The 20881-nt window shown below is 46.2% G+C and overlaps 2 protein-coding genes across 3 annotated transcripts in view; both read right to left on the bottom strand.

Annotated features, from left to right (window-relative positions):
- Positions 1 to 3125, bottom strand: part of LOC309602503 (glutamine--fructose-6-phosphate aminotransferase [isomerizing] 1) — a 98330-nt gene extending 95205 nt beyond the window's left edge. For both annotated transcript variants that reach the window (XM_082336099.1, XM_082336103.1), the window contains exons 1-2: positions 2985 to 3125; positions 1934 to 2149 (exon numbers count right to left, since the gene is read on the bottom strand). In XM_082336099.1, the coding sequence (XP_082192225.1) occupies positions 1934 to 2149; positions 2985 to 3002 (234 nt within the window). In that variant the 5' untranslated portion in view covers positions 3003 to 3125. The remainder of the gene's footprint in view (positions 1 to 1933; positions 2150 to 2984) is intronic.
- Positions 3126 to 5819: 2694 nt separating this feature from the next.
- The window catches only part of AAK1 (AP2 associated kinase 1), a gene marked incomplete at its 3' end in the record, with an annotated part of 41071 nt that continues 26009 nt past the window's right edge, over positions 5820 to 20881 (bottom strand). Inside the window, exons 3-11 of the mRNA XM_082336255.1 lie at positions 20409 to 20527; positions 18232 to 18340; positions 17778 to 17924; positions 15885 to 16027; positions 10441 to 10562; positions 8876 to 8957; positions 7239 to 7371; positions 6115 to 6218; positions 5820 to 5831 (exon numbers count right to left, since the gene is read on the bottom strand). Of these exons, the coding sequence (XP_082192381.1) occupies positions 5820 to 5831; positions 6115 to 6218; positions 7239 to 7371; positions 8876 to 8957; positions 10441 to 10562; positions 15885 to 16027; positions 17778 to 17924; positions 18232 to 18340; positions 20409 to 20527 (971 nt within the window). The remainder of the gene's footprint in view (positions 5832 to 6114; positions 6219 to 7238; positions 7372 to 8875; positions 8958 to 10440; positions 10563 to 15884; positions 16028 to 17777; positions 17925 to 18231; positions 18341 to 20408; positions 20528 to 20881) is intronic.

Consider the following 20881-nt stretch of genomic DNA (forward strand, 5'->3'; position numbering starts at 1 on the left):
AACCCATAAATACTTGAAATACTGTTTTGTAGTGTTAAACAGCAGCATCACTTCCAATTATGTGATTTTTCAAAATGCGTCAGCAAGGTATCACGGTTGGAGTTAAAGCAGGAAAACCAGGATGCCAAGAGCAGAAAGCTGCGCACGTCCCCTCCACTGCCGGGGCACTAGCTCCCTGCTCCCCACCCCAAATCATCTCAGGCCATTTTCAGCCAAGGAAGACAGATGAAAGACTTGGAAGGACCTAAAGGGGCAGTGAGAAGAGTTACCTTCCAGCGTGGTGCTTAACTACAGGGGGGCAAGGCAAACAAGTGCTTAGCTGTCTTGCTTTTCACCTGGCATTTTCAGGCAGACTAATTCACTGTGGCCGAGAAGCAAGCTGACCTGACTGCTTCTGATGCACCCACCTTACATCTTGCTATATAGGTCACTGCGGAACGGTACATTTGGTGCCGAGAAATAAAAGGGCAGTGCCGAAATCTCCACAGAAATGAATGCAGAGATTATTAAGCTGAAGTCTTGCGACATGAAAAGGTTTTGACGGGTCCTGGCTTGGTATCTTCTGCTCAGAGATCCTGCTCTGCAGAGACCATGTTTCACTATCATTTTTTAAATGAGCCGACCACTGCTTTTCCCCTCCTGACTGCTGCAGGAGTGGAGAAGTGCCCCGATGTGTCCATTCTGATCAGCCTTCCCGGGGGATAAGGCTAATTTTCAATCTAGCTGATTTAATAAAATTAAGACTGTTTTTGTGCTAGTGAATCACAGCAAAGCTCTTTAGAGATGCACTTCAATACGACGTTTCAGGCATTTCTCCTGAACAGGGAGAACAAGATAATAATGGGCCTCATCCAAAACCTGCCTGCATGTACTGAAAATATCCCACCAATTTCAATAAACTGGCTTGCCCCAGGTCATTCAGCAAAACAACAAGGCCAGGAACACAACAACTCCAAGCTTGTCACTTACCCTAACAACCAGCTTAGTGCTGAACATTAATACAAAATCAAAGGGGGTGAATGTGGTGGAGCCTTGAGACACATCAGAGTAAAAGAAACAATGCTTTGCCAGCAGTGCTCAGGTCACTGGCTTTTATGGAGTTTATTAGTCAAATTAATTCCCGATGTTACTTCAAAGGAAGCACAATCAAGAGATGAATTAGGTCCTGAATGACTGGCAGCTCGTGAACAAGCAAGTACAAACTGACCCTTAGCTTGGACTCAAATGCTGTGTCCCTGAAGTGGTTTGTTATCAGATACTGTTTGCTTTGCAGACGTGCAACCTGGTACAGCGAAACAGCGGGCAGCCTCCTCTTGCCTGCTGCTTCCACATGCTTTCCTTCCAACACGCAGCTCGAGTTAGGGGCATCCCTTTGAGCTCCCCAAAACAGGCAAGAGCGGGTGGGATTGCGCAGGATCGAAAGGAAAAGGCACAGCTTCCTCCCCTATGTACTGCAGAGATACTTTGGCAATGGGGATCCTGCCCTCTGGCACAGCTCCCCTGCCTTTAACGTTACAGACAGCTGGCTATTTCCCTGTTGCAGACAGCCATATTTTCCATTAAGTAAAGAGCATTTATTTTGGATGCACGTTCAGATGGTTAGTAAAGTGGAAGATTTATTTCTTTATTTTTAGATATGGTGCTTTGAAAAGTCTCCTTTCCGTAGTATTCATTAAAGAAAAAAAGTCATCCCAACACCAGAAACAACCAGGAAGGCTGCTTGCACCTTCCTCTGCATCAGAGCCCTGAATACAAGGTGGAAGTTTTCCAAACAAGCACCAACATAAAGTAGTTCTGTCGCCTGGTGCCCATCCTGATGCGTTAAGTACAAATAATTTTTAAAAGAGCTTATTTTAAAAGATAGGACCTGGCAGGAGAGCACTTGCCAGTACTCCAAATCCCGCTGCCCCACTCCTTCCCGCAAGGCTCTCACCACTTGCTCCTGCGGCGGCGCTGGCTGGGCCGCGCTTTGCTGGGCCTGGGGCTGCGGCGGCGCCGGGGCTTGTTGCTTTTGCTGAACCGCTGCTACTGCTGTCTTCTGCTGCATTGCTGCCTGCTGGGCCATCATCTGCTGCTGCTGTTGCTGCTGCTGGTAATAGTTCTGCATCAGCTGCTGCTGTGCTGGCGCTCCTTGCTGCATCACTGGGAACTGGGAAACAACCAGTTGTTGAGCCACTTGTTGCACAGCTGGGAACCAGGGTACCGCCACCAGAACTTGGGGCCAGCCACGGGAACGGTTACAGCCACGGCAAGTGGCAAAGCAGTAACAGGCTGCGATGGCTTGGAGACCAGCCGCAGAGGAGCGGTGGAAAACGGCCTTCTGGTCTAACATTAGACCCTTTCTGTCACCCCTGCCCGCGTGGGGCTCCCACGGCACACACTGTCCTGTGGTCCCAAACTCCTTTCTCCATTTTTATCTACTCCAAACCTTTCCCCAGCATCGGAAGATTCACTGGCCCTTTGCTTCCACTTTTAAACATGCTTTAGCAGAGATCGCTGCTGCTACAAACACCTCAGTTAGGCACGCAAGCCTGTCATCTAGACACATCCCGTCTAACACATCATGTGTTCACAGGCCTCCTTATCGCCACAGTCTACCACAAAATCAGACCTGAATCTTACTGTTAAAAAGGCATACCAGGCTTCTTGTACAGAGAGAGCAGAAGAGAAACCGTACCCCTCTGCTCATCAGTTGAGCATAGACCTCAAGACCCCGAAACACTCGGAGCTGTAAAATCTTAACCAGGGCTGCTTATTTTATGTTTGTACGTGACAAAACTATCTCAAGGCCTTCCACGTTGACAGTTAAAAATGCCAGCCTTGCGTAGCAAAAAATCTGGCTAGAGAACTGGAGACACATTGGAAGATGCCTAAAACCTGCACCTATACCCCAAAAACCAGGGGACTTGCCATAAATGCAAAGACACGGCCTTGCAGGCCTCTAGCCCAGGAAGCGTGCAACAAACACGGCCGTGCACACCTACCTGCTGAGCTTGCATCATCTGCTGCTGCTGGTAATAGGCAGCCTGTTGCTGCTGCTGCTGCTGTTGCAGAAGCTGCTGCTTCAAGAAGAGCTGCTGTTGATGCTGAGGTGTGGCTTGCGGCTGAGTAGAAGCGACCTGGGGCTGCGCCTGCGAGGCCTGCTGCGGAGCGGGCGCCTGCTTGGCTTGTGGCTGTGCCGGAGCCTGTTGAGGTGCTGCTTTTTGCTGGGGGACGCTTGCAGGGAGCGAAGGCTGACCACTGCCCAGGGCAGCAGGTCCTGCAACTGGTAGGGTAAAAGAAAAAAAACAAAAAAAACCCCAAACAAACAGATCCGTTAGATCAACGTGCACCACAGCCCCGCGAAACGCAGCGCCTGGCACGAAGGCACTGCGCAGAGAACGTCGTTTCACCTTGTGGCTGAATGGCTGCTTGAGCTGTGGGTCTCTTCCTAGGCGTCAGGGCTGGCTGAATGGGTAAAATTCCAGGGTTGGGCTGTGTCTGTCCTGCTTTAGGTCTCTGGCGGGGTGCTATGGAAGTTTCTGTCGTAGGGATGGGATCTGTCAGCCTACAAAACAAAGTAAGGAATAAATGGAAGAGCAGCAAGAGCACAGTCTTTGTTAGCCTGATAGTTGGCGCATGCAACACACAGTATGGGTTTAAAAACTCATCCATACTTGAGCAGTATGCGACTGATAAAGGTGAAATACTTGTGGGCATCCCGACACACACGTCGACGCTTTCCAGAAAACTGCAAGCACAGTAAACCTTAACGGATGCATTCCCAACAATTAACCCAACGCTAGTGTTTTGACTTCTTTGCCAATTGTGGCATTTTCTCCTGTTGGACAGCTGGAACTTGTCAAAATCACTCAACCCGTTCAAATATTTGCTACAACATATTGTTTAAATCTACTTAGAATTCTGGATGAGCAGATGAAGGACATAACACGTTAGCTTAAGAGCAGCTGGTGCCTTTGGGCAGAGTTGTCTAAATTGCTATCTTCAGAAGTACCTTAACTTTAGTCCTTCTACCCCAGAATCGGGTCATTGAACCTCTTTGATCCCTGCTGAATATTTATTGAGCTCCAAAAATGCATAGCAACAGAGCCAAGAAGCCAGACACCACCCTGCCCCTCTGTGGATACATTTGCTTGTTAGATATCAAGTTATTCTGCTAACGTGAGGGTAACTGCACTCAGTTATAAAAACAAACAAAGCAGACTCCTGGGACTGACGGACAGGAGGAGAGATGGCTTATTTCAGAGCCTGAAGAAAACCGCTGGTTTTGGAGTGCCCACTTTGCAGTAAAATAAGGTACAAGTTTTGTCCAACAGAATTTACAAGTCTCCATTACAGTTTCATAAGCAGAGCAAGGAGCAGCAAGGGAGGAGAAAAACCACAGCAGTGCAGTGGTTTCCCCGCTAACTGGGCTCCTCAGATGGAGACTGCTTGGGCTCTCGTGTGCCCCCCCCAAAGAAATTACAGGACTCTGGCAGAAATCACAGCAATTCCATACAGTAATTATTGGGTCAGGTTATCATCTGCCGAGGGTCAAACTCAAACAGCAATAGTCCCCAGTGCGGTTTCTCAGCAGACTCGTGTTCTTTGGGCCAATTCCAGGCCCGCTGCAGTCTTTCTCCTGACTTTGCTCTCAGGTGCCCTGGGTACTGCCTCCGGATGGATGACACAGTAGATTCATCTAAGTGCACGGGCTTCAAGGGCTGCTGTCAAGCAATGTCTTCAGGACAAAAAGCCCAGCTGTTGAGTCATGCTGAGTATCACCCAAGCACCATCCCAACCCCCCATGCAGAAAGATTTCCCCTAATATCTGCATTTTCTGCCTTTCAGATCAATGGTTATTTATGTCGTTGAAGCGGAAGCCTCAGGACTGCAGTGTTTGTCTCCATGTGTAAATGTAAGACCACAAGGAAGCAGCTAAATATACCAAGCATCTCTCCTAATAAACGGCAGAAAGACAACAGACAATAAAAAGAGAGAGGCCTGAGCATAATGCAGATGTGGTTACCTGGCCTTTGGTTGACTCTTCTTTGCAGCAGCTTCACTTGCTTTCACCGGGTCTGGGAGTTTAGCGGGAATTGGAGAGTTCTGCAGATCCCAAAACCACCAAATTTTATATTTTGAGAGCAGAAAAGAGAGTCAAAAATAATTTGCAAAAACATCCCAATGAAATGCGGAGATTGGGGGATATCCAAAGCAATTATTCCTCATGCTGGACACAGGACAAACCGCTCAACGTGAATGTCATGAGGAGACAGCAGTTTGGGAGAGTCTTTACAAGGGAAAAATACGGTTCAGCTTTTACTTTCCACATTTACCACATGTGGAATCTGAACACAAAGCTTCATAGCACAACCTGAGTATTTTTAAAAGACAACCTGGAGACAATAGCAGCAATACTTATTAATACTGCTATTAAAAAAATACAAGCATAATAGTACCAAAACCATACATTATTCATAAAGACCACAAAGACCTGAACATGGGGGAAAAAATAGGTTTCTTCTTACCTGGAAACAACAAGATAAAATGTCATGTCATAGATGCCCATAACACCATAAGAAAATACTCGTCAACTCTATTTTTCAGTTGAAGTCTATAAAGATACACTAAGAAGGGGCAGATGGTTGTGTAAGGTCTGATGCAGTCCAAATGCAGTTGGCCTGTCCCAGCCAGACGGCAGACACAGAACTGCTATGTTTAAAACCAACTGCAGCACAGATTACACACGCTATGATGAATGTGCCTGGAAATCAAATCGGTTTCACAAGCGTGGCCTAATTTTCCATGTTCGCACGCACAAGATCTCTTGGTTGGCCTCACACTGGTAACTGGGTGAGGAGGCAAATCAGGGACACACAGAAATAAACAACATATGAAACAAACCCCGATTCCTGCCCCCACCTCCGAAAAAAACCACTCCCAAACAGCACTGCCAATTAAAAAAAAAAAAAAAAACCCAACAACCCACAAAAAAAACCCAAAAAGACCCTCCTAATTACAGAACCGGGGAACAACCGACAGAATATGGCAGAATGCTCAATATTCAGCAACTGCCACCTCCGGGCTCCACCACCACCAAGCCCTACATCAGTCCGCTCCTTTGCTACTCACCTGGACGTTCTGGATGGGGCATTCCTTCTTCGCCAATTTGAATGCGAAGTAGGAGACCTGATAAATATCAGGTCTCTTATCAGGGTCCGGCTCAAGCATATACCCTTGAAAAGACAGAGAGGCTAATATCAGAGCAGCAGAAGAGACCGATTCACGGGAGCCATGTGTGGCAGAGCTACGTTTGGTATAACGGGGTGCTAACAGGGTGCCCTGCCTCTTCCAAAGCACCCAGTCGGTGGTCTGCGGGGCCGAGCTGATCATCGGGCTCAGACAGAAAGGGGCAAAACAGTCGGGATGGACCAGGAGATATTTTCTGACACAGCTATGAACAATTTGGAGCTGCTATCGAAGGCTCTAGGGCAGGGAGGGGAAACGCAGCTTTCCTGGTCAGGGAATAGCATTGGTTTCGACTTCTGCATTTCCAAGCGAACCCGCAGTAGAAGAGCTTGATCCAAGCCCGGTGTGTCAGCGGGGCGGGAAGACAGGCCAGCCACATATACCCCCGCCTTTGCATAAGCAAAGAAAACACCAGGCTGCTCTGCAAACACATCCGACTCTGTGTTAGTCAAGATTGTGGCTAGGGGGGCGAAAAAAAAAAATCAAATGCTGTGCTGCAAACAAGAGAGCTGCCCCAGCTTTGCCAAGAATAGTGCATTGTACCCTTAATTACACATTCACTCTAGTCAGTGGGTTATTTATAAATCATTTCAGTTCTGTTTCTCAATTCACAGAAGATGAATTCTTATCACTAGTCTAAGTCACTGTGGCTCTTTTCAGTTCCTTATCCAAATAGATTTATTACTGGAGAAATACGTTTCTGCATAAATAGGCTTATTGTGCAAGTTTCTGCAGGACTCAAACCAAACGGTTGTCTGTTTTCCTGCCTTTCCACAGAGTTCACTACAGCCTAGCCACATAGAAATCTCTTTGTCATCATTTCTTTCAAACAGTGATCTCCTAAGCTACTAAAAGATCACTTTATCCACTCCTGTGGGCAAGCAAGTCTCTTAAAAGAAGATAAACACCAACTGTTTTACTGTAGGAGCAGGGAATATAGGAACAAAACACCTCTGCTTTTTTTTAGCTCCGCGGAAGTAGATTATGCCACTGTCGGAGACACTCACGGATGAGGCAGTGCATGTCTTGCGAGTGCCGAGAATTATCTGGAATGGTGAAATTGCCGTCACAGATTGCCACCTGACTCTCCCCAAACGGCAAGGTGAAGTAACACAGCTTGTACAGCAAACAGCCAAGAGCCTACAGAGAGAGAACAGAGGAAAGGATTTTACAAACCGAAGCAAAGCAGGGAATGGTACAATCCAAATACCGCTGTAGATAACGGGGAACGTGCTTTAGCTTTTTCTACTATAGGGGTAATAAATGGTAAATAAATGGTAAATAAATAAATGGTAATCGTCATCCTTAATACATTTATTCTGACAAAGAAAAATCCAAACTGCTTCCAAGCTTAAGTTCAAACAACCTTTCAACCATTAAAAATATGTACCAGGGCGAGATAGGCAGCTGAGTCTGCGGGCTGCTAGGTTATATCACCCCTCCATCTATTTCCCTGCTGCTTTTGACAGCAAGAACCACCACTTATTTCAAAAGAAAATACAAGTTTTGCACAAAGGGCTAATTATGAAACACTCCCACCAGCTCAGAGGGAAGAGGGGGAAACATTTCCTAATCCTAAGCAACTCATCATCAGCTTTTATCCTTTGTCATAGGATTTCACAATTAAATTGCACTCTAGTTTAAAATAACCTCGATGAGACTTAGGGAAAGGGAGGCTACAAGCAGGACAAGCCGGAGTCGAGGCCCCGCCGCGCACACCACCGCGTGCTCGCTTGCCAAGGCTCAGCGGGCCACTGGAAGACAATTCCTTCCACGCCAGGAAGCGGGGAGCTGTCGGAGCCTTTCTTTGGGTCTCCGCCTTTCCACATTACCCGGGAAGGAGCGCAAATCCTAGGTTCTCCTCTGGCTGCCTTCGAGGCTCTGACAATCTTCTCACGCTGTCACAGCTGTGACCTTCCCTCTCTGGGTCTCTAACACCAAGGCGAGTGACCCGGCACCGGTACAGGGCCCGGGTCTACAAGCACATCCCATTTGCTGAATCGCCACTACACTACGAACAGCACAGACTTTTTTTCCACCTCCGTCCCAACGAAAGGGAAGCCCTCCACCCTCAATCAGGTCAGCCAGTAATGGATTACACCACAGTCGCATTTTGCTCTCAACGTGAAAAGCATGGCAAGATTGCACTGAGCGTTAGAAACGGCAGCGCAAAAGCTTGGTCTTTGGCCAGGCTTGACAACTCGGACCCGTGTTACACTGTCCAGATAAGCATACTATTGCTCCTGGGGGAAGGTCTATTTTCTCCGTTTTCTACTAAATTCTGACCAGGAACTTTGATTTCACATGCTTGCAACCAAACCCAGGCACATGAAGTCACAATACTCTGAATTTTCTGTTTTAACTCTTAAGATACGAAATCAGGTTTGCACTGTTCAACCCTGGCATTTCATACATCTCTAATTAAAACCACATGGGAGGTAGCATGCAAAGAAGCATGCGTGTTTTATCCACGAGCCACCCTGCTCAGCAGTAACTCATCAGAAACGTCAAGCAGAGGAACTCTGTATTCAGAAATTGTCCAGTCTCTTACGGAAACTAGGTTAGCCCCAGCCAGAAAGTTGCCCCATCATTATGGTAACGAAAGCAGTCTGGTTGTATGATGTTAAGTGGTTTTTATACGTACCCATATGTCTGCTTTTGTAGTAATAAGTTTGCCACTATAGAGGTTGACCATTTCTGGTGCTCTATAGGATAACGTAGTGTACCTGTAGCAGAAAGATCTATCGGTGAGGTTGAAACGGATATCAGATGCATTTTCACAATGTCACACTTCCAAATAATTCAAAATTCACTCTTTCCGCATTCATTTTAGGGAACGGGATACTAAAGACGACAATCTATTGGAAAAATCTTTTAATGACATCATCTGCTACATACCTCTAACAATAAAATATTAACCACTGCAAACTGCCTTGTGAAACCACAGCAGTAACCACGATCCTTTCTAAAGCAAGCAATTTACTCACAAAACTGTACAGCCATTTTAAGAACCAGGACAGAAATATTCAAGGAGTCAGGGTATTAACAAGGTCAGTAGTCAAATGTCCTCTGCAATGTCCTCACTGCTGGGGCTTTGGCCAACTGTATTACAAAGATTGTAGCCGGATACGTGGCTCCTAATAAACAGGCTTCCATACCAGGGCTCCTGCTCAGAGTCACTGTCAGCAAGGGAAAGGTTCTTTCGTATCTCAAACTATAGCTAAAGTCTGCCTCATTTTAACAAATCACTACAAGCAGAAAAGCTGGAAACTGCGCCATGGTTTAAGAGACGCTTATGCTAAGATTTCTTATCAGTAGGTCTGTAATTTCTGCCGCGGCACTTCGCACGCTATTTACCTTGATCACAAGAAAGCACTGCTAACGGCAAAGTTTTTGCAGACTTGTTAATAAGTGTACAAATAGGGCATTCCAAAGGGACTGCAAAGCAGCCTAGGAGCGCTCCAAAGACTTCAGTCAAACAAGTCCAGGAAATCCACTCAGGTGTAATTGAATCCCAACAAAAAGGAGGCATCTGCACACACTTCTAGCATGCTGTTTTCTAGCCAGAATATTGTATTAACAGGACCACAAAGTCTCCAGCAGCGATGTTGTTGAAACTAAACCAAGACCAAGGACCTGGAGGCTGCTCCGCTCCTCGTCTAAGTCCTACTGAACTGCCAGCTAAGTTCCCTTTGTAAAAGCATCAAGGTGCACCTAGTTGCTACCACTATAGCTGGTCGTGCGTGGGGCAAGAGGAGCCAGATTAAACACCTCAAGGTCCTCACGTTTTCTCTGAGGAGATGAGGAGTTAGGCCATGCATTCCCTTAGTCACTGCAAGGATTTATGAGGAGCAGCTCATGGAGGACAGGGATTTTGTCATCTGCTGTACAGCAGCTCAAAGGAGCAAGGATAGATGAGGGACAGCGGCAGACTGACCCCATACATAACAGAACACGTCACTACCTCATCAAGGTGGGCAACTTCTCTGCATTAGTACGCTCAGTCCTTCAGGTCCAAAGCAATTACATCAAGCTCAACTTATTGTTTCACCTTCCCCCAGGCGCTTGTTTACCTGCAGCATCCACTTCTGTGCAGCAGCATCCAATCTGCTGCAACAGGCCTGAGTAAAATTTAGTCCCAGTACAAGAAAAATATTGCCCTTCAAATACAAACTATGTCCGAGTTGAAAAGGAAAAAATAACACTTACTTTTTGATCTCCTCCTCCACCGCATTCACCCCTTCTGTTTGAGGGTTCTGGAATTTGTTAGTAGCACTTCCAAAGTCACACAGGACATAGTGGCCACGATCGTGCAGCAGGATGTTTTCAACCTACGAGCATCACAGACAAATACAGAATCACTCAAGACAAAAAAAAAAAAAAAAAAGTGTTTTCTTTAGATGAGCCAGGGTTTTCAGTGCCTGAAGACATATCAGACATGTCTGACATAAAAGCATAACATGACAGCAAAGAAAATATGCATCACATCTCTGTCACATCTCCTAAAATAGAAGTCAAATGATGGAAGCGTAGTTGTAACACTGCCTTCCATCCTGCCACCGCTCCTTTCTCCTTTTGCAAGCACATCACCTTGCCTCTATAAGACTACTACGTGCTTCGGGACAAGAACTGTGTCCCGGTGTCTTTAGTGCTCAACTTCCCCGAGCTCCTGTGCCCCCCAGTCTGGCATCTGACTTTGGGACAGCTAATCCAAGCTGTCCACAGCTTTATAAGGGGCCGTACCCCCTGGCTGTCTATTGGGGCGGAGAGGAGGCCAACGGATGACAGCACACACCCTTCCATACGGTATGAAATTATAGTTCCGTTCTTTGCCTGTCACTTCGGGTCTCATTCAAAACAAACCTCAGCTTATGCTCACGTTGTAGTTGCTTGCTATCGGAATGTGCTGGGTACCCCACATTCCCTGAACAGTGGTTATATCGGCAGAGGTTCCCCCAGGCTGCTGAGATGACGACCCCTTTCTTTCAAATATTATTTGGTAGCTTGAATCAGATAACTGAAACAAATGCTGAAACAAACACCTGGGATAGGTGGAAAAAAGTATAAAATCAGCAAAGTCACTGCCTTTCCCCTAAATACTCAGACTTAATCATGCATTAACAAAAATCCAGCTTGCATCCACCTAAGAAAGCTGTCTAAATGTTACGACACTGATGTAAGATGGGGAAAAACCTGGGTTCAGTTCTTTGCTTTGGCAAAGCATCCCTGCATTCCAGTTCCTCAGCTGTACACTGGCATTAACGGCATGTTCTCTCAAGGGAACACACACAATTTTTTATGTATTTATCTTCAATCAATGTCAAATGCTCAGATACAAAGCAAGATAAAACATACTGCTCATGTATTTCAAAAAAATCACCACATAGTGTTAGCGAGCAAAACTTTTTGGAAGTAGGCCTCCCCATCAAGGATGATCTTTACAAGAAGAAAAAAGGAGGAGTCAGCATTTCAAGGATCAGAAAATGCAGCCAAATCAGAGCAGCTGAGGGGGAAACGCTGGCTTGAAACCAAGGGTTAAACACCACCCCTTCCCCCCTCTGCTATCCATCTGCTTTGAATAAAGCGTTGCACACAGATGTTCTCCCTAGCAGATCAACGCTGACAGCGTTATTCCCTATTCCCTGCAAATACTCGCCAAACATTTCCAGGAGAGTCCTTCCACTTTATCTGGCTGAGAACTCTGAGGTGACTTCTCACTGAAACATCCTGCGAGTTTTGTAAAACATCAGCATGGGACTATCCAGCTTCTCCAGTAACTTCCAGAAAAAGAAAAAAAAAAAACCAAACCAAAAATACAGCAAAACAAAGTACCTGAATTACTGCTACTGACTGCCAGGCCAGAGAAAACTATCTTTTAAAAAGAGCACGGAGGTACCTTCTTCCAAACACTCAGAGAGCTGCAATCCAGTTTTCAGCACTGCTGAGCACTTACAACTCCAGCTGCAGCCTTTGACGTGCCCAACACTTAAAGTCAGATTTAGACCCCAAACAAAAATCTTTAAGGGAAGCTATGAGTTGCCTTCAGCTTTGTTAGTTACAGAATGTCGCTGGCTTCTGTCTCTACTCTCCGAAACAAATGCCTTTCTTTGCCAAAACCAGAAGTCAAGTCGTAAAAACAGTACACGCACACAGGCTGGCGAGGGATAAGGAATAAGGCTTTCTTTAACTAGCAAAATCAACGCACGTTATCCTCTCGTGAGAGCAACGGCTTCTAAGGCCGGTACTTCTAAGTTCAGGCAGCGATTTGGGTGGGGTGCACGACCAAGGTACGCTTTCTGACTGCTTTCCAGCGCCTTCAGGTCTCTCTAGAGATGTTTCAACTTCCCTTCCTCCCCTGGCACCACTCACTATTTGCTTCTGAAAGCTTGCTTGGTATTTCATAGCAAAGAAATGAATGCAACGTGACATCTAAGAGCACTAACTGATTTTGGCACAGGCATATTCTTAACACGGTCGATACAAGGGTTTACCATTAGAGGACTGAACAATTTTACGTATCACACACTGAACACAGATCCGTCCAAACAAATTCCAGGCGAAGGCTTGTTGGTGGCATCAGGGCAGGACTTGGCATTACAAAGAAGGGCGATGGAAGAAGGCACAGAGATAACAGCACAGCGTGACTGTCTTATCACGCCACAGAGAAGTGCAACACCGGGAAGCTAAGATGAAAACAGAAGAAACTAAATCCTTAACATGAGAGCACAACCTTCTGGTTATTTCAGAAAGTAGGGAAAGGAAAGGAGAAAGACGGGAAAGGAAAGGAGAAAGACGTTTTGATCAGCAGCATCCTCTGGGTTGCCTGACACAGTATTTTGGTGTATCCTGCTGCGTGTCTACTACAAGAAAATTCAGCCACTCATCTGCAAGCCAGTCATCTACTGCTGGAACCAGACGGGTCCAGACTAGCAGAAGCATCACAGGCAGAAGTGGGAGACCTCTCACTGCAGAGAGCTCTGAGCTGTAGAAATCAAAGTTGGCTCTAAGCTGGTGCTTTGAACAACACGCGTTATAGGATGCAAGACTGGAAAGACAAGGTTAAACATAAAACCAGCGATGCAAACAACTGCCACTAGGTATAGGGTAGTTGTGTAAGTCGTTATCATCAGCCCTCCCTCCACCTCACCAAACCCTGCTCCTCTGGGATCTGACAGTCACAGTTTCTCTGCACAGATTCCAACTTAGAAGCAGACTTCACAGCCAGGGTAACAAAACAGAGAGCCATAAGAAGGTTCAGCCGTTTGTTCTTCGCTGTTAAAAGGCCTAACCTAAAGATACGGGAAGTGTTCTTACTCCAGAGAGGAGAACAAAAATAAACTTTTTAGGGAATGCCCTGCAGCAGCAATGGCCTACGAACCCTCAGGCTGAGGAAGGTATCTGCAAGAACAAGCAAAGGTAGCCACGCAAGGCAAGCCGACTGCCCGTAGGCTTACGCCGCCTCTACGGGGGCCCTAACTACGGCAGAGGCAGCACAGGAGGGGCTCCCTAATTTTTAGGAAAAAGCAGCAGCAATATATGCCTGTTTTTGTGGCAGTCAATCAAAGCACATGAAAATAAACACCACGCCTTGGACAGCACACCTCACGCAGCTGTAAGCGCACAGGGACAGACTGACACAGCATCTGAGAGTTAACCATCAGATCAGGAAGGAAAACCTTAGCAAACACACAGAGGGATGACATACTATCTTTTTCGTGGCCTTTATCCGCAGCGAGATGTCCAGATGTCCACTTTTGCCTATAGGCACGCTGCTTAAAGGTGCTGTTGTCCCCAGCTGTGGGTCACTTCCCACCAACTGGACACTGTGCCAACAGGAGGTTGTTCTGCTTCAGGCAAAGCCTGTTGGATTAACTCAAAATCACAGCCACAGGCTGCTGAAACTAATCCAGCTGCGCTGGTCTGAAAGGGCTTACAGGCTATTCACACCATCCCTTCTGCTGGCAGAGCTCTGTGGGCAGGAACCTCCAGTGTCAGAGCAACATCAAAGAGCTGGAAGGCAAAAAAAGCCTCCGATCTCCACGCAGCTGTCTGCAAAGTCAACATCTGCCCGCTCTTCAACAGGGTTGCGTTCACCCCAACAAAACACCTACCCAACGGATGCCTTTCCCTACACTCAGGACTCGTACAAAACTTTTCTGGCCCTTCATCTCTCTTGGAATTGCAGCTCCCCCTTGGCATTATTAAATTTGAGCTTAAATAAAGCCCAAACATACCTAAATCATTCATTCTGTGTTAGTACTTAGGATCCCCCATTGTGACTGGAGCTCCAGAGGTCATCACGACAGAAATAATACAATATTCAAGTGGGAAGCACGTCTCAAAGTAGAGAAAAGCCAACACTCTGAGCTTGGGCACAGCTTACCGACCAGGAGCCAGGCCTTGCAAAAACCTTACTGACCTAAGCACGCAGCAGTGGGCTGGACATCAGGCCGTAACAGCCCATTTCAACTGCAACTCAGTGTAGAAAGTAACGCTCAAGATCAACTCACTAATCCATCACAGATGTCCCAGAATTTATTCACATGCCACACAATGAGTTTGTTCTTTATTAAAAAACCCCAGGGATTCGCCAAAAAGGTAACAGCAGGGGTTAATATCAACTGTAGAGGTTCCAGTTCCTAAGCCTCATCCTCTCACACCAGTCTTCCTTGCCTATGCCTATACAAACGCCTGCAAGATGCCCTCAGACCTTAACAGCTCTAAATCCAGGCCTCAAGTTTATAAGACTCCACCCGTCTCGCTCTAGAAAAAGCAGATGTCAGACTTGTTTCATATATTCAAACTGACTGAGCAGTGGGGTCACAATCATTTGAAACATGCTCAAGCATACCAAACCCTGAAGATTTTTTCCCCACTGCGCTACCTGGCTCTGGTTGGCACACACGGCATCTTTTGCTCCTATAAAAAAAAATGGCCAGCAGCACAAAACAAACATCTGTTGAGGGCTCTGAAAACAGAACCTGACCCACAAAGCACATCTGAATTTCAAATGTACACAGGAGCCTCCTTCTTGGCTGAATATATTATTCAGCATTTTACGAGCTAGTTGAGAGGAAAGGGAACGTCTTTTTGATTGCTTGTTTGATTATAGGCATGGGATTTTCAAAAGCTCTCCCTGCTGGCCCAGCTCTATTCCCAGCTAAGCACAGAGAGTTTTACAATGCACTTTCATGGTCAACAGAGAGTTAGAGGCCAGTTTCAAAAGCTTCTAACGACTCCTGCCCCAAGGCCAACATCTCTGGAGGGATCCTGTTAACGTGGGTCTAGGAGACACATTTACAGCATGCTTTTTGTGAACTACCTTATAACGTCAGTAGTGTTTCAGGTGGTAGGAAGTCACCGTGAATAATTCATCAGATACATTCTGGCACATCTGTGCAAAACAGAATTATTCACAAACATTTGTGTTTAAGTAGATCTATAGATGGTAAACATATGGTAAGCAGCAACGAGAGGCCCATTTCTTTTTTTATCTTCCAATAGAGAGAAGTATTTATGCCCACTTTTCCTCATTACTAACAACAGAAACACAGTACTGGTATTCAAAGCCCGTCTGCCACGGCGTAGGCAGCAAACAGACACGGTAAGGAGGATGCACACTCCCTGCTCTATTACTGGAGTCCACAGCTCACCTTCAAATCCCTGTGGATTATTGGTGTTTTACACTGATGCAACCTGGCTACGGCTTCGCAGGTGTCGCAGAAGATCTGCAGGACCTCATGCTCCGTGAACCCCGTCTGCAGGCGTTGGTTCATGAGGTTCACCACTTGGCCTCCTGAGGAGAAACACACACCAAGAATCAGAGAAAGTACGGAAAATAAGGTCTGGCCTGGTCTAAGCCCCAGCCCTACCAGACATACCTTGTCTGGTCAGCTCCCCATCACACTCTGCCTGCACAGGCTTCTTGTACACAACAAGTTCACGAGTTCAAATTCAAAATTCACACCAAGCCTTCCCCAGAGGCTTTTTGCAATCTGCTTACACATCTTGTTTCGTTCTCATTTCCTCGCCTGAATCCCAGGGAGCTTTGTGTATCTGCCGGCAGGCGTTACATCTCATCTGGTCTTTGAGCAACGCCTCAAGAGCGCCAAGTTAGCTTCTAAGGCCCGCATTCACCTAGCTGTGCTAGCACTCAAATGTACTCTAAGCCATGCCTTTTTCTTTCTTCTTCAAAGTAAGACTTTTTTTGTCAGACTAGAGGAATAAAAGGCTGAATTTGGGGCACCGACAGCCCACAAAATACTTTGCCACATGTAAGCAAGAGGAAGAAGAAAGGGAGACACTCAAAAAACCCATACGCTACCAAGTGGCTTGGCTAAAGTCACAGACTGGCAACAACATTAAAAATCCATCTGTAACAAGGGCAACTCCAGGCAAACGAAAGCAAGTTTTCATGAACGAGTCCTGAATTCGCCTCAGCTTTGCGGTTTTGTTGCTGTCAAGGCCTTTTCAAAACAATCCACACAGAGGTTCCTTCCCCCTCAAAACACCATATATACACACAGAAAAAACTCCTTTCTGAACCTTTGGCAAAGCAAAACTGTACCATTTCACATCACAAGTGTCGGAAAACTTTATTTTCATGGTATAAAAGAAAACCTCAGCTTAATAAATAGTACAGCTGTGAACATTTCACACTCAGAGCGAGTGCAGTTCTGCACACAGAGACACACTGATTTGGTCTGGAAGCTGTTTGACACAAAAGGAAAGTAACAAGGGAAAACCCAACGCATAACAGCAATTTCTGTGCTTCAGTCTGAACGCTGGAGACGGAGGCGGGCGGGCGCCGAGCAGAGCATCTGGCAAAAGCAAGCCACGGTAGAAACACCACCTTGCAGCTCTCCTCCTTTCAGGTGGAAGGAAACACCTTAGAAAGACGGATTTTACCCCATCAGCCCCAAATCTGGCACAGAGGGGAGGCTAACGCAGCTGGAGGGAGTGCATTCTGTATCGCTGTGGTTTGCGCTAGCCTCCACAGTGGGGTCTGCAACATGGAGCCGAGCATGGATTTACCAGCGCTGCCAACTCTCCTTGTGACGTTTAGGTTTAAGCTTTCGGAGAAGTTGCGTAATGATTCCTTCAGCAAAACTGCACATAAGGTTCTTCCTTTTACCAGCGAACAAACCCAACGCAAGTTAGTCAAGATTCCTGCAGGACAACGAAGCAGCAAAGAGGGCAGGGCAGAACAGAAAGCTGTACCGTACACGTTTAAAGGCATTTTAGCATCTAGTTGTTCTTGCTACAATGCACGTGGCTTCAGTTAAAAGCCGAACAGTCCCAAGAATACCTATTTCCATCAGTTGCCACCATCCAAAACAGCCAAGACTTCTGAAGTCACCTGGCCAAAACATTATTTTTGCTTAACGCTATTCCTGCAAGAGGCATTTGAGCACAGCACATGCGTCATTTTCCAAACACCACATCCTAGCCACAAGAGATCAAAGCTTTGTGACAGCTGGAAAAGACTGGAAGAGCCTGTCTGGCCAGAGACAGCCAAGCAAAAAGGTCAGAGGTAAAAGGAATACTTTTCCGCTTCACATTATCCATTTCAAGCTTCTTCCAGAACAATCTTAAGTCAGGCTGAAGTGGAAAAAGCTTGCAATATGACATGAAGAAGAATTTCATTCCACAGCCTGGCAGCTTTTGAGGAGCCACTTCTTGTGTGGACCAGCCTATGGAAAACAGCAACATATATTTAAGGGTTCTCCTTCACAACACGAAGGATCTAGGACCACCCTGGGCAGGGGCAAAGGTCCCATTCCCAGTCCCATTGAGAGGGTCAAGATAGCCTCACGAATCCTCCACTTCTCCACCCTTAGTTTTGGCTTTGCTTTGTTCAGAACGGTTCCTTGGTAGCCAAGGAAGGGCCAGGCCTAGGAACAGGTTGGGGTTTTCTAAAGGAAGATGTCGTGCAAGTTTCGTGTAAGCATTGAAAAGGGACAAATCTACCCACGAACAATACGTTGAGCCCACACTCACCTCGACAGAAGTCCATCAGTATCAGCACTTCCCACACGTCGCCGCTGCTCACTGAGTTTATACTGGAATCAATGTACCCAACAATGTTCTTGTGGCCAGATAGGTCCCGCTGTAAGATAAATAAATTCAAAGCATAAACCAGCCATAGAGAGTGAGCAACATTTTAATCTGGTTTCTCTACGCTGAACAGCTTTCCTAGCTCTTCCCCTACATAGGCGCAAGCTTCTGTCACTTTGGATTAATCGTCGCTCAAAACCTGAACAAACCTGAGGTCTGTCTCTCCCTGTTTTCCTTCCAGAAGGATTTGAGACAAACAGCAGAGAAACAGCCAACCTGATGAACTAACTTGTCCAGGGAGCGGTCCAGATTTTTGCATGTTCCCTTAGACGGCCCAGGCCAAGCTGCGTGGAGCTGCTCCTCCTTTACACAGCAGGGAGAACAAGGCAGATGTTTTGGGGTGGCCATGCACAGTACACGCTGTGCTTACTTTTCTTATCTCCTTCCACTCTTCTGCTGACAGACAGTATCTCAAATCTTCGCATGCTCAAAAAAACCCACTAAGGTAATAAAATAAATTTTAACCTTGCTTTTAGAAGTACTTTATTTTAAGTAACTCGATGGATTAAAGCACCAGTTCTCATATCAATGACTTATCCGTGACACACGCTAAACCTGCAGGGAAAAGTCATTTCTTTGGGACTGCCAGCTTCACACACACTCCCCGGTGGGACAGCCAGTCCAGTCTGATGTTCAGCTTCACCAGTGAAACAAACCAAGATTCTGCTGGCCACATTCCCTGTAATGCTGTAGGGTTGCAAGAAGCGCAGTTAAGTTTAAAATACTTCTTTACTGCACAAAAGCTAGGAAAGAAGAAAATATTTTGTTTTAGTGACATTCTGGTTCTTCAGGACAAAGACCGGTGCTTATGATAAGACTGGTAGAGGAGCAAGCAGACCTGCTGAGCAAGGGTACTTCTCGCCCTCACTTTCCAGGTTAGCCACGCATTTCAAAGAGGCACCAAAGATACAGAGACAATAGAAAACACCAGCAAGTAAAATCCAAGTAAACCAGCTTTGTGAGCACAGCTAACACCTTTGATGTCAGATCTAATCACAACTTTTCCCATGTAGCATTAGCTACGGCGATGACAAAGCATGCCCAAAAGCTTCAGTGCGCTATCGCACAAACTCCAGAAGTTAACTTTAAAGGTATTAACCTAATTAAAAGCTACTTCAAAAACACACCCAGAATTGCTACAGGTAAGAGCTTCTGCTATGAAGATCATTTACCCCAAACCTAAACCTTGTGTTTTAAGTTAGCGGAATAAGGATTTTATATTTCCTTCACCACATCACAGTTCCCCTAAATGTTCATCAATATCTTTGAATACAACTTCAAAAGCGGCACTTTCCGTGTTTACCAGGCTCCAAACAAGACTAAGCAAACCTATTTGGATCATCTCAATTTTCCCTTTGTTTAGAGATGCTAAGTTTAAAACAGCTATTAAAACCAGCTATCATATAACTCCTTGTCGCCAATAATCTAGAGAAACATCCCAGTGCTTATTACAAACACTTCCTTGCTTCAAAAGCCCAGGCAGTAACTACCCCACAAACACTGGTTTAATCTACCAACCTCACCAAGACGGAGACAGCCTTCATCCCCACACAAAAAGTTAGAAGTTGTTGTGATACAAATTCATCTCAGGATGGAGGTCTTCCGTTCACACACTGATTTGAGTTCAGAGACAGTTAGATCGGAATCATCAGCCTTTTCTGATGAAGTCTAAAAGGCTTAAGACTTAAGCCCTGAAGACTGTTAGACTTTGAAGTTAACACCCCAACCATGCTCACCTCTTCAGCTCTTCCCTTTCCCATTAAGTCATGGGCTTGACATAGGAGGTTTTTCCTCTCCTCATTTTCCTGATATTCCCTCTGCTTTTTCAGCTCCCCTGTTTTTCTCGTCCACTGAAACTATTTACATTTTAAACAATTCAATACAAGATTTTCACATAGTCGCATGACTCCAGGAGTTAGGTCTTTCCAAAAGACAGACGGTTTTGCTAAGAAAACCCACAGTTTGCGACACGATGCTACGCAGATCACAGGCAGAAGATGACCAGGCTCTCGCACCATTCCACTCCCAGTCTGGGGCCCCAAGACAAAGTGGTGACTTACCATGATTTGGATTTCTCTTTTGCAGACTTGCAAGTCATACTCGTTATTGACGTACATCCGCTTCAGGGCACATTTCATCCCATTGTTAGTCCTCACAAGAAACACTATCGCAAATCCACCTGCGGAAGACACAAAAATCATCCTATTCATTAACAAAGACACCTCTGGGTCCTCGCTTCCGACCCCGTCCCTGCCTCCACCTGCCTCCAGAGCACAGTCAGCAGAGGGAGGGCACTCAGCAGCTACCAACAGAGCCGCCGTGGGAGCGCCCCTTACCCGTGCTTCGCTCCAGAGCTTCCCGCTCTGCCCAGACAGTTATTTCTGGGAACTGAAAGGAATCCAAGGGGGCAAATCTTCAGTTAATGGAAGCAAAGTTAACATTTAACATCTCCGTAAAAACAAGCAATTACACCGGCTACTCGTCCTGCCAGACAGTCCTTCACTGCTCGATGAGTTCCCACTATGAAGAAGAA

This window comes from Platalea leucorodia (genome assembly GCF_965183815.1).
Source record: "Platalea leucorodia genome assembly, chromosome: Z".
NCBI classification, from domain to species: domain Eukaryota; kingdom Metazoa; phylum Chordata; class Aves; order Pelecaniformes; family Threskiornithidae; genus Platalea; species Platalea leucorodia.